Source organism: Mesoplodon bidens (genome assembly GCF_964165515.1).
Source record: "Mesoplodon bidens genome assembly, chromosome: 11".
Taxonomy (NCBI): domain Eukaryota; kingdom Metazoa; phylum Chordata; class Mammalia; order Artiodactyla; family Ziphiidae; genus Mesoplodon; species Mesoplodon bidens.
In genome coordinates this window covers 5,350,151-5,365,015 of record NC_138167.1, presented here as the reverse complement: position 1 = coordinate 5,365,015, position 14,865 = coordinate 5,350,151, and the positions used below count along the sequence as shown (strand labels likewise).

General features: G+C 52.4%; 1 protein-coding gene across 1 annotated transcript in view; it reads right to left on the bottom strand.

Moving 5' to 3' along the window:
- The window catches only part of CD9 (CD9 molecule), a 35,604-nt gene extending 20,766 nt beyond the window's left edge, over positions 1 to 14,838 (bottom strand). Inside the window, exon 1 of the mRNA XM_081250066.1 lies at positions 14,631 to 14,838. Coding sequence (XP_081106192.1) covers positions 14,631 to 14,696 — 66 coding nt within the window. The 5' untranslated portion in view covers positions 14,697 to 14,838. The remainder of the gene's footprint in view (positions 1 to 14,630) is intronic.
- Positions 14,839 to 14,865: the final 27 nt, after the last annotated feature.

Sequence of the window (14,865 nt, the reverse complement as noted above, 5' to 3'; positions counted from 1 at the left end):
CTAAGGAGCCCACCTGCTGCAACCAAATAAATAAATTAATTAAATTAAATCAATATTAAAAAAAAAAGTAAACTGTTCGTTCATGGCAGAACTGAAAGATGCCAACCAGGGCATATTACTAATGTTAGTTTTATTAGAGCTGAACAGAAAAGCCCCAGAGATCACAGTCCTGAAGAACAACTGTCCTCCACCTTCCCGGTGAGTATGATCATTCTGGGGGCCATCTCGTCCCCTTGGGGCTTCTTCTGAGCTGCACATCTACAGAAGCCTGTATCCTCAAAGGCCACTGGGGGACGTTTTTCCAGGCCCGCGGTTCTCAACACGTGGTCCCCAGACCAGCTGTAGTAGCAGCAACATCACCTGGGAACTTGTCAGACGTGCAGACTTGTTGTCCCCGTCCTGGACGTACTCGATTAGAAACCCAAGTGAGGTGAGGCCCAGTGATCTGTGGTTTTTTTTTGGCCACGCTGTGCGGCATGCAGGATCCTAGTTCCCCAACCAGGGATCAAACCCGAGCCCACTGCAGTGGAAGCGTGGAGTCCTAACCACTGGACTGCCAGGGAAGTCCCAGCAATCTAGGTTTTAACAAGCACCCCCAGATGATTCTGCTGCCCACTCAGGTTTCAGAACCACTGCTCTAAGGCTTTCATTTAAACACTGAACAATCGGAGGAATGGAAAAGCTCTTTCTGGGGGTTCTGAACCCAGAGACCAGCTTTTGAAACGCCAGTGCCAAAGGGCACGAAGCTATGGAGTGGGGGTGTGAGCCTCCCCTGGGCGCAGGGCTCCTGCTGGCACTGGAAAGCCAGGGAGGGGAGCTGGGGCTGAGGACCACCTTGGCTGCTGAATGGTGACAGTTAAGGGGGAGGATACAGGACAGGTAAGCAGGAAGGAAGCAAGAGGTGAGAAAGACAGATACTGGCTAGACAACGCCCTCTTGAACCCACTGAGTGGGAAGTCACAGTACATGCTCAAGTCAGAACCTGCCTTTGGCTTCTCCACGTGCCTCCAGCCACAGAGTCACCTGGTAAACCCTCCTCCCCCAGATGCCAGCATGACTCGGGCAGCCCCTGCAGCAGGGCGCTCTTGGCAAAAACTTCCCCAATTTCAGTAGCCTACGTTCTCCCCAGGACAGGCTGCCGTTGTGTATGGAAGTGAACTCTTCCTCAAATCACCCCAAATTCTAGGAAAACAACATTAAAAAAAAAAAAAAAAAAGAACACATGCAGAGGCTGATGGTCAATGACCTTGTAGGTTTATCTAGAGTTACTGCTGATTTGACTGTGGCAGGCTTTTCTGTCCATTAGTAACTCCTCCAGAGGCTAGGGAAAGGAAAATAAATAATGTAATAATAGTAGCCGTCACTCATTATGAGCACTCACTCATGTCCTACATCGCAGGAGGTGATTTAAGTATATTACCTCATTTAATCTGCGCGTCACACTTATTTTATAGGTGAAACAGAGAGGTTAAGCAACTCGCTCAAAAAGGCACAGCCAGCAGCGCAGAGCCGCACTCTTCCCAGACCTGTGCTGCTTCCCTGCCAGCTGGTGAACGGGAATGGGAACCCCCAAGAAATTTTCTGGGGGGGTGACAAGAGTCTGGTCTGGACATCTTGAATTTGGCAGGATGCTCTGACCTAAACCTTATCCTGCCTGCTGGCTAGACGAGTCCAATTTAGGGCATCAATGCCAGCCAAGGCCAGGGCCAAGGGAGGGAACGACCACGGACTCATCCTTTGGGTCCGTTCTCTCTCTCCCCTCCCCCTCTCCCTCTGGTGAGCCTGGGACAGGTGGTGGCCTCAAGCCCCCCCTCGGAGGGTCCCAGGGGAAATGCACCCTTCAGGGCCAGTTCTATCTTCCTTTCTTTGCTTCCCAAGGTGTCCACACAGAAGCAATGGTGACTGGCTCCGTCCCCTCTGGGACCTGGCTTCAAGGTGTCAAAAAGTTCCCCATAAGAGGAATCCAGCCCTTTTGGGAAGCAGGAGGCGAGCGTTGAAGGAGAGGTGCCGAGGCCGCCCCTCTTGGGCAGATTCCACAAGAGGGGTCCCTGTCAACTGGGTACCCTTATGGGCTACTCCAAGCAAAGCCCCAAACTGGTCCCTCCCTCCCTCACCTTTCCCAAACCAGGGGAGTCTCTGAAATGGGCGTTTTGTAGACAGATGAAAAGATAAGTCGTCTGTTTCACCTTCTGAAAGAGAGGAAGCCTAGTGGTACAATTTCAGCTTTGAGCAATGCCCTCAGTGATGCGGCTTCGTAGAGCTGAAGCAATAAGATGGGGACGAATGTGAGTGCTCAGGACAACTGCAACCTCTGAAAAATTCTAAGGAGCGGTAGCTCCATATGTAATAGTAACTCTACAACAGTTGCAGAAGCTGACAGCTGAGCTCTTGCTATGAGCCAGGTACCATGATAATAACTTGACATTAAATAGCCCGTTCTTGCTCCCAATGACCTTGTTTTATTGTATGCAGGTTGCAGGATTACCCTCATTACCCACGTTAGGAAACTGAGGCCTAAGGAGAGTCACCAACGGGCCGCCTCCCCCCAGGGATCTACATTTCCAACAATTCAACCCCTCCTTCCCCCAATAACCCCCCTGGGTCATAACGTCCCCTGCTGCTCTGTGTTGCTCTTTTACACAATGCAGCACTTTGACGGGGTGGGGGGGAGGCCTCAACAGCAACAAAACCAAAATCCAACCATCTCCCCCGCTCTTCTCCCAAGCCAGGACCTCAGGGAGGCAGCCTTCTGCTATTTAGTGCCCTAAACACTGAGAAGATTGTGGTACCTACCCCACCGCCTAGATAACTCAACATTAAAAAAATAATAATAATAAAGATTGTAGGATAAGTCTAAAGAATTAACTTTCCCCAGGTTCCTGAGCACGGGCTCAGCCTGTCTGTGGACCTCTTGGGAAGACGCGGGGTGGTGGCTCAATAGCTGCAGCCTGTGGGTGCTACCATCTTGCTCTACTGGCCTCTTTCGGGCAACTGTGTTCAGCTTGCTAACAGGGGGACATTCCCTGGAAGCACACAGTGAGAGATTCCCCAGGGAGAAGAGGAATATTGGGAGACTACAGCCCTTCTGTTAGGCCCTGCGGCCCCTTCTGAATCTGAGGATGCGGGTGGGACTGCCTTATACACTTCGAGGTAGTTCCGATCATCCCAGCTTGAGATGACGAAACAGGCTCAGAGAGGTAAAGTCACTTGCCCACGGTCACACAGCAGGTATGCAGTGACTCAGCTGACAGTTCTCTCCCTCTGTCACATGCACAGCATGTGCCAGGCAGCGGTCAGTTCCTTGACTGCCTGTCTCATCCCTGGTGGAAGGGAGGTAGCTTGGTCCCCTCTCTGGGGTGTGGCAGAGGATGAAAGACCTTGTAATAAGCTTCTTCTCAGCACACCTTTATGGAAATTAGGCAGTGACCTGGTCTGAACAAGTTCAAGACTTGAGAAATCCTCCCTCCTGAGGACTGAACCAGCATCATTTAAAAACCAGAGCCCTGGCGGTCCAGTGCTTAGGACTCTGCGCTTCCACTGCAGGGGGCTCGGGTTCCATCCCCGGTCGGGGAACTAAGATCCTGCATGTCTCACGGCGTGGCCAAAAAAGAAAAAAAAGAAAACCAGAGCCCTTATTCTGCCTAAGAGGAGAAAAGTTGTAGCTGATACAAGGTGCCAGTGTTAAGTCGTTTGGGGCTGAGGGGTTGGGAGGGAGGCCTCTGCTCAAGGTAACCTCCTTCTAAACAAGAAGTTTCAAGTTTCCACTGCCTGCTGGCCAGACGTGTAGCAGACGTCAGCCAGCCCATAAATCCATTTTCTGCTGAAAGTAGGCATTCTGATCTTAACCAAAATCATCTGATGTGGGGGATTGTTTTGGGGCTGTTTTGCTTTAAATTCCAGAATACCATTGTGTTTTCCATTGTGTATGCCTAACTAAGATGCCTGGTGAACACACACACACACACACACACACACACACACTCTTGCTGATACACTTTAGCCACACGGACCAGCTAGCTCTCATTCCATCTGTGGGACCTGTTATCACCTGCTCGCGTGGCCCTGGGTGGTGGGAGATACCCCTTGCCCTATTCCTCTGCCACAATCCCCTCCTCATTTTAGTCTCAATGATTAAACAGCAAGCCCTCCACTGTCTGCTGTGTCCCCCGCCTCACCCCAAGTGCTTCACTTGAATCATTTAATTTTTCTCAACAGACCCACCAGGTAGGTAATATTAACTTCTGTTTTCGAGATGAGAAGTTTCAGGCACAGAAGTTCAGGAGCTTGTCCTGAGATCACATGGCAAAGAGGTGCCTGAGTTACAGCCTGGACCCAGAACAGTCTGACTGCAAAGCCCAAATTCTCAATCATTTTGCTAAGCTCAAAGATCTTTTTGATCCATTTTGTTGATTTCAGGGCCAGAATTTTTCACTTTTATCCTTTCTCCTTCCTGGTCACAGCTGATTCTATTTCAAAAGTGGCGTCTTCGATCCGTAAAGGCCCCAAGAGAGCCCACGTGTAAGAGCAGAGGGCCTATCTTCTCACGACAGGAAGGTACCTGCCATGGCCACCTGGCCTGCAGGTGCCATCGGAGTCTGGCGTCTCTCTGGGGGAGCCTGATGGACAGAGTCTAGAGAGAGAGCCTGGGACTCCTCTTGCTGGTCTCTGGCTGGAGAGCTCTGGGCACGTTCTTGCTGGCCAGCCAGAATTGAGTGTGGCCACAGCCCTGCTCTGGGAAACAGACTCTCCAGAGTAAGCTGGTACATTCCCTTCTCGTCCCAGCTTTGTCACCACTGCAAGCCTGGCAAGTACAGACACCGCTGCAGCTGCCCATTGGCCACTGTCCTTGTATCCCTATAGGAATGGCTTGAAGGTGGGACTCAGAGCCTTTGCCCGCTCCTTACAGCACCATCCTGCCGGCAGAGGACAAAGGGAATGAGAGGGCATCACTGCAGGCCTGTCTTACAGCCCTGGGCATGGGGCCCTGGGAGGCATGAGGATCACACCAGCTCCCCATTCTAAGGGTCCCTCCCCAGCTCTGGAAGAGAATGTCATTTCTAGTTGAAATGAGTTTTCTGATCTCTTATGGGTTATCTGTCTTGGGGAGCCAGGGCTATAATTTGATTGAAGAGGGGGAAAGTAGAGTGTAGGACGACTTCCCCAGGCTTGTAGAAAGGAGGCTTTAAAAAGTTTGAGCATAGGGAGGGCTTCCCCAGTGGCGCAGTGGCTAAGAATCCGCCTGCCAGTGGAGGGGACACAGGTTCGAGCCCTTGTCCAGGAAGGTCCCACATGCCACGGAGCAACTAAGCCCGTGCACCACAATTACGGAGTCTGAGCTCTAGAGCCTGTGAGCCACAACTACTGAGCCTGAGTGCCACAACTACTGAAGCCCACACAACAAGAGAAACCACCGCAATGAGAAGCCTGCGCACCGCAACAAAGAGTAGCCCCCGCGCAGCAACGAAGACCCAACGCAGCCAAAAATAAATAAATAAATAAATTAAAAATAAAATTTTTTTGAGCATAGGGAATTCCCTGGTGGTCCAGTAGTTAGGACTTCGTGTTTCCATTGCAGGGGGCCCGGGTTTGGTCCCTGCTCGGGGAACTAAGATCCCGCAAGCTGCCCAGTGTGGCTAAAAAAACAAAAAAAAGTTTGAGCATAATAGTTACAGGTTGAAATCCATGGCCCCACATCACAAGAAGGCGCTTATAGTGCATCAGGGTGAGCAGGAGGAAGAGTCTTTACAGGGGATGAGTTTCCTGTCCCTGCAGGACACATTCTGCTGAGGGTGGCTTCCCACACAACAGAGGGGGGCATGGATGTGAGGGGTGAATGCAAACTGGTACACTGCAATTGTTCATCTAGATGGGAAGAGGTGTTTTTGATTCGGATTTGTAAATAACCTTGTCTTAGTCCATTAAGGCTGCTGTAACAAAGCACTGTGGACAGGGTAAAAGTCCAAGATCAAGGCACCAGAAGATTTGGCATCTGGTTTGGACTCGCTTCCTGGTTCATAGAGGGCTATGTTCTCATTAGAATCTCACATGGTTGAAGGGAGAAGGGAACTCTGGGGCCTCTTCTTCCTCTTTTTTTTAAAAAAATAAATTTATTTATTTTATTTATTTATTTTTGGCTGTGTTGGGTCTTTGTTGCTGTGAGCAGGCTTCCTCTGGTTGTGGCGAGCGGGGGCTACTCTTCGTTGCGGTGCACAGGCTTCTCACTGCTGTGGCTTCCCTTTGTTGCAGAACATGGACTCTAGGCACACGAGCTTCAGTAGTTGTGACACGTGGCCTTCAGTACTTGCAGCACATGGGCTCAGTAGTTGTGGCTTGTGGGCTCTAGAGCTCAGGCTCAGTAGTTGAGGCGCATGGGCTTAGTTGCTCCACGGCATGTAGGATCTTCCCGGACCAGGGCTCGAACCCGTGTACCCTGCATTGGGAGGTGGATTCTTAACCACTGTGTCACCAGAGAAGTCCCGCCTCTTCTTATAAGGGCACTAATTCCATTCATGAGGGCCCCATCCTCATGACCTAATCACCCCCAACAGCCCTGCCTCCAAATAAAATTGCACTGGACTTCAGGATTTAACACATGAATTTGGAGAGGTGCAAACAGTCTATAGCAAACTATCTTTTAAACTAAACTCCCAAAGAAGACATAAAGATGGCCAACAGGCACATGAAAAGATGCTCAACATCACTACACATCAGGGAAATGCAAATGAAAACCACAATCAAGTATCATGTTATACCTGTCACAATGGCTATTATCCAAAGGACAACAAATAACAAGTGTTGATGATGATGTGGAAAAAGGGAACCTTGTGCAGTCTTGGTGGAAATGGAAATTTGTGCACCTAGTATGGAAGAGTATGGCGGTTTCTCAAAAGATTAAAAATAGAACTACCACATGATGCAGCAATTTCACTTCTGGTTACATATCCAAAGAACATGAAAACACTAATTCGAAAAGATACATGCACCCCTATGTTCACTGCAGCACTATTTACAATAGTCAAGACATGGAAACAACCTAAATGTCCATCCATAGATAAATGTATAAAGAAGATGTGGTACATATATGCACTAGAATATTATTCAGCCATAAAAAAGAAAGAAATCACACCATTTGTGACAACATGGATGGACCTGGAGGGTATTATGCTAAATGAAATCTGGAAAACAAAACAAATGCACAAACCAAACCAAACCAAACCCACAGACACAGAGAACAGACTGGTGGTTGCCTGAGGGAAGGAAGGTTGGGGAGGTGGGTGAAATGGGCGAAGGGGATCCAGAGGTACAAATTTTCAGTTATAAAATAAGCCAAGGGGATGTGATGTACAGCAAGGTAACTAACTATAGTCAGTGATATTGTTTTGCAAATTTGAAAGCTTCTCTCATCTCAAGAAAAAAAAATTCTGTAACTTTGTATGGCGACAGATGGTAAGTAGACTTACTCTGGCAATCATTTTGCAACGTGTATGAATGTCAAATCATTACATTGTACACTGGAAACTAAAGGAATGTTGTATGTCAATCATACTTCAATTAAAACACATACATGCTGTAGAGCAGAAATTAAACACAACATTGTAAATCAACTATACTTCAATATAATTAAAACACACACACACACCAAACTTCTGGTCAATTGAAAAGCAATGAATTCGCAACTATGTATGATTTTGCTGATCTTTCATTTAAAGCTTTAATAAATCAACCTTATCATTTGCTACCGATTCAATCCATGTAAGTTTAAAGATAAATAAAAACTAAAATGCTATAGAAATGTGTTTTGAATTCACTAAAACGGTCTAATTTACTTTATTATATTTTTAACCCCCAGTCAAGGATTTTCTCCTATGATCCACGTGTGGTGTTGTTTCTGCCCTTGGACACTGACATGCAGCTCAGACGGGGAGGAAAAGGGGCCTCCTCTAAGCAGTTTGGAGGCAGGGGCTCGGTAGGAGTCATGGCCCCCATCTGCCTGGGTCTGAGAGAGGTGAATACTGGGACCCTGAGAGTGTAGCAGGTAGGCTGTGGAGGGTGACTTCCCTAACATAGCCAGGGACACCGTTTCTGCTCCCTTGCACAATGCTTGGCAAGAGGATTGGGCAAAAGGACTAACTGACTTTCTCCACGTCCACAGTCCACACACCTCTCTACCCAGGGATCTTCCCTGGGATCAAACAGATCTGGCCCCTCTCCTCCAAGTCAGCGGGCTTCGTCCTCCCTGCTACGTAGCCAGGCTGTACATCACAACTCAGAGGTCTCCGTCTCCAGAGACCCCCGGGAGACGCATCTCCCTTTCCAAAGTCCTCAGGGGCAAGGCCAGAGAAGGCCAGCCGAGCCTTCTAGTTTCCATTTGTGGGAAAGACAGGACCCTGCTCTTTCCCAGCAAAGACAAATCGCCCAAGCTCCAGGACTAGGAATACAGAACACGCCTTGAATTACTCTCGAGTCCAAGCCACTCCTTGGGTGAGGATTAAGCTGACAGTCGGAGCAAGGCTGGGTGGGGAGGCCAGAGCTCCAGTCAGGGCTGCCCTTGATCCTCGGGGAACTTAGGGGCTCTCTAATGCCTTCCTCCAAGTCCCCCCAGCTCCCCTGCGCAGTCCTGGAGAGCAGTGAGGCAACCCACACCTCATGGCAGAAACGTGGGATTCCGGACAGAGCAGGGTTGCCTGGAAACCAATATGCGGTGTTTGATATAGGGAGGTTCATGGGTCTCTGGAGAAAAAAGCAAAAAAACGTGGACTGTATGTTTCTGGAGGCAGGTCCCATTGTTTTCATGGGACTCCCCCAAAACGTTCGGACATGCCAGTCGAGGATGACAGCAAGTAGTACTTAAAAGCTATCTATCCAGGGACTTCCCTGGTGGCGCAGTGGCTGGGAATCCTCCTGCCAATGCAGGGGACATGGGTGCGAACTCTGGTCCAGGAGGATCCCACATGCTGTGGGGCAACTAAGCCCATGCGCCACAACTACTGAGCCTGCGCTCTAGAGCCTGCGAGCCACAACTACTGAGCCCGCGTGCCACAACTACTGAAGCCCGTGTGCCTAGAGCCCGTGCTCCGCAACAGGAGAAGCCACCGCAATGAGAAGCCCACGCACCGCAATGAAGACTAGCCCTGGCTCGCTGCAACTAGAGAAAGCCCGCGCAGCAACGAAGACCCAACGCAGCCCAAAATAAGTAAATAATAAATAAATAAATTTATTAAAAACAAACAAACAAACAAAAAACTATCCAGAACTAAGTATTTCTTTGGTGGAGGGGAGGAATTACTGGATGGATGTAATTAAAATAAAATTATCTCATCTGGAGACAGGACGCTGCTTTCCACAGCTGCCTGCCATCACTTGACGGAAAATGCAAATGTCCCTGGACCAGCATTACTTTTTCCACGGAATGAAACAGGCAAGTGATCTGCAGTCAGACTTTAAAAACATAAATTAAAAAATATATTGTTTAGATTAGCGCTTTTGGTCTCCTTAATTCCCTCAGTTGCAAATGATTATCTCTGGGTGAACCTGGGTTCGACAGGCTCTTCCCCAGATTTTCAAACCCCCAAACCCTTTAGTCATTGCTCTTCTGTAAGTAAGAGGGAAAGACGGTTTCTGCAAGTCTTTGGTTGAAAAGACCTGAGGCGGCTCCAAATCAAGTTCCCCTGCCCCCGTCCCCGGGGGGAGGCAGGAACACGGCACAAAAACATGCAGCTTCCTGAAACTTTTTCTCCATGCTCCTTTCCCCAGACTCTCCAGAACATGCAGCCACCACCAAGGCAACAGGACCACAGAAGCCACGGTAACCCGTGACGTCGGGTCCCTCACCCTCACAGCCAGACACACCCAAGAAAGAGGGTCAAGGCTTGTGCTCTTGGGCAGAAAAAGTGCTTTTGTTAAGTCCCAGGCGTATTATTAAGTCCCAGACTGTGCAACCAGTCCCCAAAACCGTGCCACCTTGTAAAATGGAATCGAACAGGAAAACAGACAAATCGAACATGGACACATAGCTCTGTGTGTTAAGAGTGAAGATCTGCATCTGACACAAAAGGAAGATGTGAGAACGGTGATGTGTGAGGTCTGAAGTCGCAGAAGACTCGTTTAGCAGAGTAAGTGTTCCAAAGGGCTTCTATCAAAGCAGTTCCAAACTCAGGTCTGAACGGGCAGCTGCTTCCTTTGAGCACAAGAGGGTAAGGTCTGGAATGGTGCCAGGTGAGTGTGCGTGCGCGCATGTGTGCGTGCGCGCGTGTAGAGGAATCCTCCCCATCCCCCAAATCAGGAGTCCAATCTGTTGTTGACAACCACCGCGGGGCAAAGTGGGGGGAAAGCCTCAGGAGTCTGGGCAGGGAGAAGTCTTATTTTCCTGAGCAGATGCAGACACCTGGCCTCCCCAAACCTGCCAGCCTCTGTGCAAACACAGCAGGGCTCGGGCTGTCTGGGTGCCAAAGGTGGAAGCCATTTCACGCAAGAGCCCCAGCTGCTTGCTCAGTCCAGCACTGAAGGCAAACAGCTTCTGGGTGAAGCAGCAGGTTAGGTGGGAGGGGCTTCTGCCAGTGCCATCCCGCTCGCCCATCCCCCGCCCGGACCCCGCATTACGAATTTCTCCGCATGCAGTTTTATTTTCAGAAGTGGGGCTGCCCCACAGCCAGACTTGCGGCCACACATGAAATGGAGTCAGGGTCCTGAGGTGGGACTCGCAGAGGTGTGTGGAGGAACGAGGCTGGCAGTGATGCAGGACGAGAAGAAGAAGGGGGGACGTGTGTGGACGTGGGGTGTGCACCTGGCTACCCCTCTCCGGTTTCAACTTGCACACTTCCTCAGGCCATTGCTCCCACCCTCCCCACCTCCTCAGCCCCCTTTCCACACAGGGATGACAAAAGCTACGGCTGGAAGTTTACTCCTCATCCAGGACTAGGCTCCTGGGCTAAGTACATCACACGCATGTGCTCATGTAACCCACAGCAACCCCAGGGGGTAGGCACCAGCTCCACACGATGACGGGCAAATCCAACCCAGAGCCACTCTGACCACTAGGCAGCACCGCCACAAAAGGCTGAGGGCGACCAAAACAGAGAACCCCCCCAGACAGAGAGACCCCACCCAGGGGGAGTGGAGGGAACTTGGGGTTACCAGGAAAGAGAGGCACGACTCAGGCCCCAGACGTCAAGAGGCCTCTGAATGAAATGAAGCCACGCTGGGTCAAGCCTGGGTACCCACTGCACACTTCCATTTCCTGACTCCTATTTTGGGTTGTGTGGGAATGTCCTCTGCTGTAGGCCCAGGGGGTGGGGCTGGTTTCATAGACTGAGCTACTGAAGGGACCTTTCTGGACCATTTGCTCCAACCCACTGGTTTTACAGATGAGGAAACTGAGGTCTGGAATTCAAAAGTGACCTGCTCAAAGTGAGCTGGGGGCAGAGCTGGACGAACACCCAGGTCCCTGAACTCTGGTCCAGGCCTCTGTCCATGTTTCCGTGAAGCCTGCCTTAGGCCCGCGAGACCCCATTTCTTGGGAAAGAGAAATTCCCTGCTATTCCCATCAGTGAGGGAGGAGACGGGGTGAGAGGCAGGGAACAAAGGGGTGAGGAGGTGGGTAGAATGTGAAGGCCTTGCCCCTGGCCTGGACCAGCCCCGGTTCCCCACTGTACGGCGGAGGCTGCCCCTTTGGCACTGTAAAATGTTTCCCCATCGAAATTTTTTGGAGGGTGGGTAGGCTAAGAGGTCTGAAGGAAACCCAGAAACAACTGAAACAGAGCTGGGAAGTTAGGGTCCTGGAGGCACTGGAAGAACAGCCTGACTGCTGGCTTAGCCACGGGCACCAGAGACCCTACGTGGGGAGGGCAGGCAGCGCAGGCTCTGCTATCACTGAGGGTCCCACAGGGATGAGACCGGGGGCCAGGGAAGAGGTACACCGCTCCCCTCCCCCGCCCCAATCACCCCACTGCCACTGAGGTGGGCTTCTCGTCTCTGGGTCCCTGCTGGACCACCCCTCAGCATCCTCTGTCCATGCGGTACTGGTGGCCCCTAGCCTCCCAACTCCTCCTCTTCAAGGCCCACATCAGGTCCCAAACACCAAGTTTATAAATTCCTGGTCTCAAGAGAGAAAGGGAAGCGATGACGTCATAACAATCCAAGCAAGCAGTTCCCTCAGGTCATAGCTTCTCTTAAAAGTTATTTTTTGAGAGCTTGTTGCCACCCTCCTTTCATTCCCACTCAGCTGGGTACAGCAGTAGGTGGTGGAAAGCGTGCTGAACTTGGAGCCAACCAGACCCGCCTTCAAACTCACCTCTGATGCTGTCCTGCCACATGACCCTGGCTGAGTCGTGGAGCCTCTCTGGGGACTAGTTTCCTGGTCATCAGTAAAATGGGGATAATGCTACCTGCTCTGGCTATACGATGAGATTTGGAAAAGGACTTTGCAGTAACATGCTGCACGAGGGGATCATGGTGTTCCTTTATTCCAACACCTCCTAGGAGGGAGATGAGGGCTCCATCTCTACAGGGACCTGGATACAGGACGACTGAACAATAACCGATTCAGAGACATGAAGCTACTGCTGACCCCCATACACCACCTGTTACCAGCTCCCCTTGTTGGTTTTGTGATGGAGACGGAAGAGGACAGGACTTAAGGGACCTAGGGGTTGGGATATTGGCTGGGTTCCTGTGACGCTGGGCAGGTCAGCCCCTCTCTGGCTCCCGCTTCCTCGCTGTGAAGAACAGGCTGGACTGAATGACCTCAAAAGTGATTTCTAATTCTATACCCAGCTGTTCCCAGAATGAGTCATTTCTGTTTCAGATGACACAGCCCATCAGCAGCACCTAGCCCAGGCAGGGGCAGGTCTGGATACAGTGGGGTGGCAGGCTGGAGTCAGTGAGAGGCTGAGCAGATAGATATCTGAGTGGCCTGGGAGCCTCCCGCCAGGCTCCTGCAGGTGCCATGGGGCGGGGGGTATGGAGGGACCCTGGGAGTCCGTGGGTCCCCACGCCCCAAACCCTCACACAGCCTAGGCAGATAGCTGAGGAGTAACCAGGAGACTGGCAGGGGAGAGACGTGCTAGGGAGGAGGGAGAGGAAAACTCCTTAAAGGACAAGGGCTGGGTGGGGCAGGGCTAGTCAGCCTTTGACGTTGTTTCCTAGAGGCGGAGTTGGGGAGGGGTGAGCCAAGGCTGGCAGCTAGCTGGCTGGCAGGGACACCTGGGAGGAGGGGGTGCCCACCACAGGAGGGTCTCCCTAGAGCAGGCCATGGGCTGGGCAGGGCACACCTATGCACTGTCCTCACTAGAGCAGGTGTTGGGTGTGATGAGTCTTGCAAGGGCAGGTCAATCTCATACCCCGTCAGCTCCAGAGAGAGGATTAAATCTCAGGAGATTTTTCCCTGGGGTTCATGGGGAAGCAGCTCCAAGGAAATAAGCACATTTTTGTTACAAGCCTCTGGTGGCTCGCCCCTGCTTCTACAGCCATCTCTATCGAGAGTGGCACAGGGCCTGCCTTTCCAAATGCTTTCCTGACTGCAAAGGGGCAAATACTGTCCACCTGTGAGCAGGGGATGTGGCCCGTGAACCAGGACATCAAAGTCCCCTATTCTTTGCTTCTTTCTTTGGGTGGCCCCTTAATCCCTCAAGGAGAGGTGCGGAGGGGCCACTGGCCTTCCCTGCTGCCGGCCTTAGCCTTCCCATTTGCAGACAGGTTGAGAGTGGCCGGCAGCGGGAGTCCTGGAGCTCCCCGGCCTGCGTCCTCCCCAGGTGACAGTCCACTCCCTGTGGCCCCGCCCGGCTGCTGGGTGGGCTGGCGGGGAAGGGGGTGAGGCCGGCACCTGATCTCTCCCGGAAATGGAGAAACACAGGACTCATCCTACTGAGAGCGCCGAAAGGCATCTGCCCCACCCCTCCCTAACTCTCCCGGAGTTCTCTCCAGCTCAGATACTTATCGCTCTTCGGGGGGAAAAAAAAAAAAATCAAGACAAGCTAGTCTTTCAGGTAGTTTCGAGGGAGCTCGGACTTTCTCACGCCGGCTCAGAATCAGTCTGAGAGCATGGGGGCCTTAAGTTTCCTCCTCGTGGGTGGAGGAGGGATCCCGACGCTCATTCAGGGACGGGGCCCGGGACGCTGACACCCGCGACCGGCGCGCCCCTTGCTCTCCGGCGTAAAGGTGCCAACAGACCTTCACTGAGCTCCTCCGGCGCCACCTTAGTCCCTTGGAGGGTCCGCATCCTCCCCTCCCCGCGGCCTCGGCCACTCGGGGGGGACCACACCCGGGTCACGAGCTGCACTGCCCGCCACAGTCCCCCTCGGGCAGGGCCTTGAGTCCCCAGCAGAGGGGGTGCTCCGTTTCTCCCTCCTGCACTCGGAGGGGATCGGGGTGGGAGCAAACCACCCCGCCCCGGCTCACTAGGGCCCCGCGCCCCCTGCCCGCCCCGCTTCGGACCAGCCCAGGACCAACGCGCCCTCCCAGCCCGTCTCGGCCCCCGCCGAGGAGCCAGCTGGCGGCCGCAGCGCCCTCTCCTCCCGCCAGGAGTCTTCCCCTGCGCAGGCGATGCCGGTGACCGGCAACCCCGACCGCGGACCGGGTGCCCGGGACGGACAGGTGGCCCCGGAGAGGAGCGCGCGGCAGTCGCGCTCACTCACCCAGAAGATGAAGTTAAATCCGAACAGCAGATATTTGATGCACTTGGTGCCTCCTTTGACCGGCATGGTGCGCGCTGGACTGGCCTGGGCCGGACTGGTGTGGGACGGGGGCGCTTGAGGCCGGGACGGGCGGGAACAGGCTTCGGACCGAGGTGCTGGCGGCTGCGGGTTGGCCTCAGGGCTGCACTTTTAAAAAGTGCCACTCCTCGGGCGCGCGCCGCCGCGGTGCGCATGT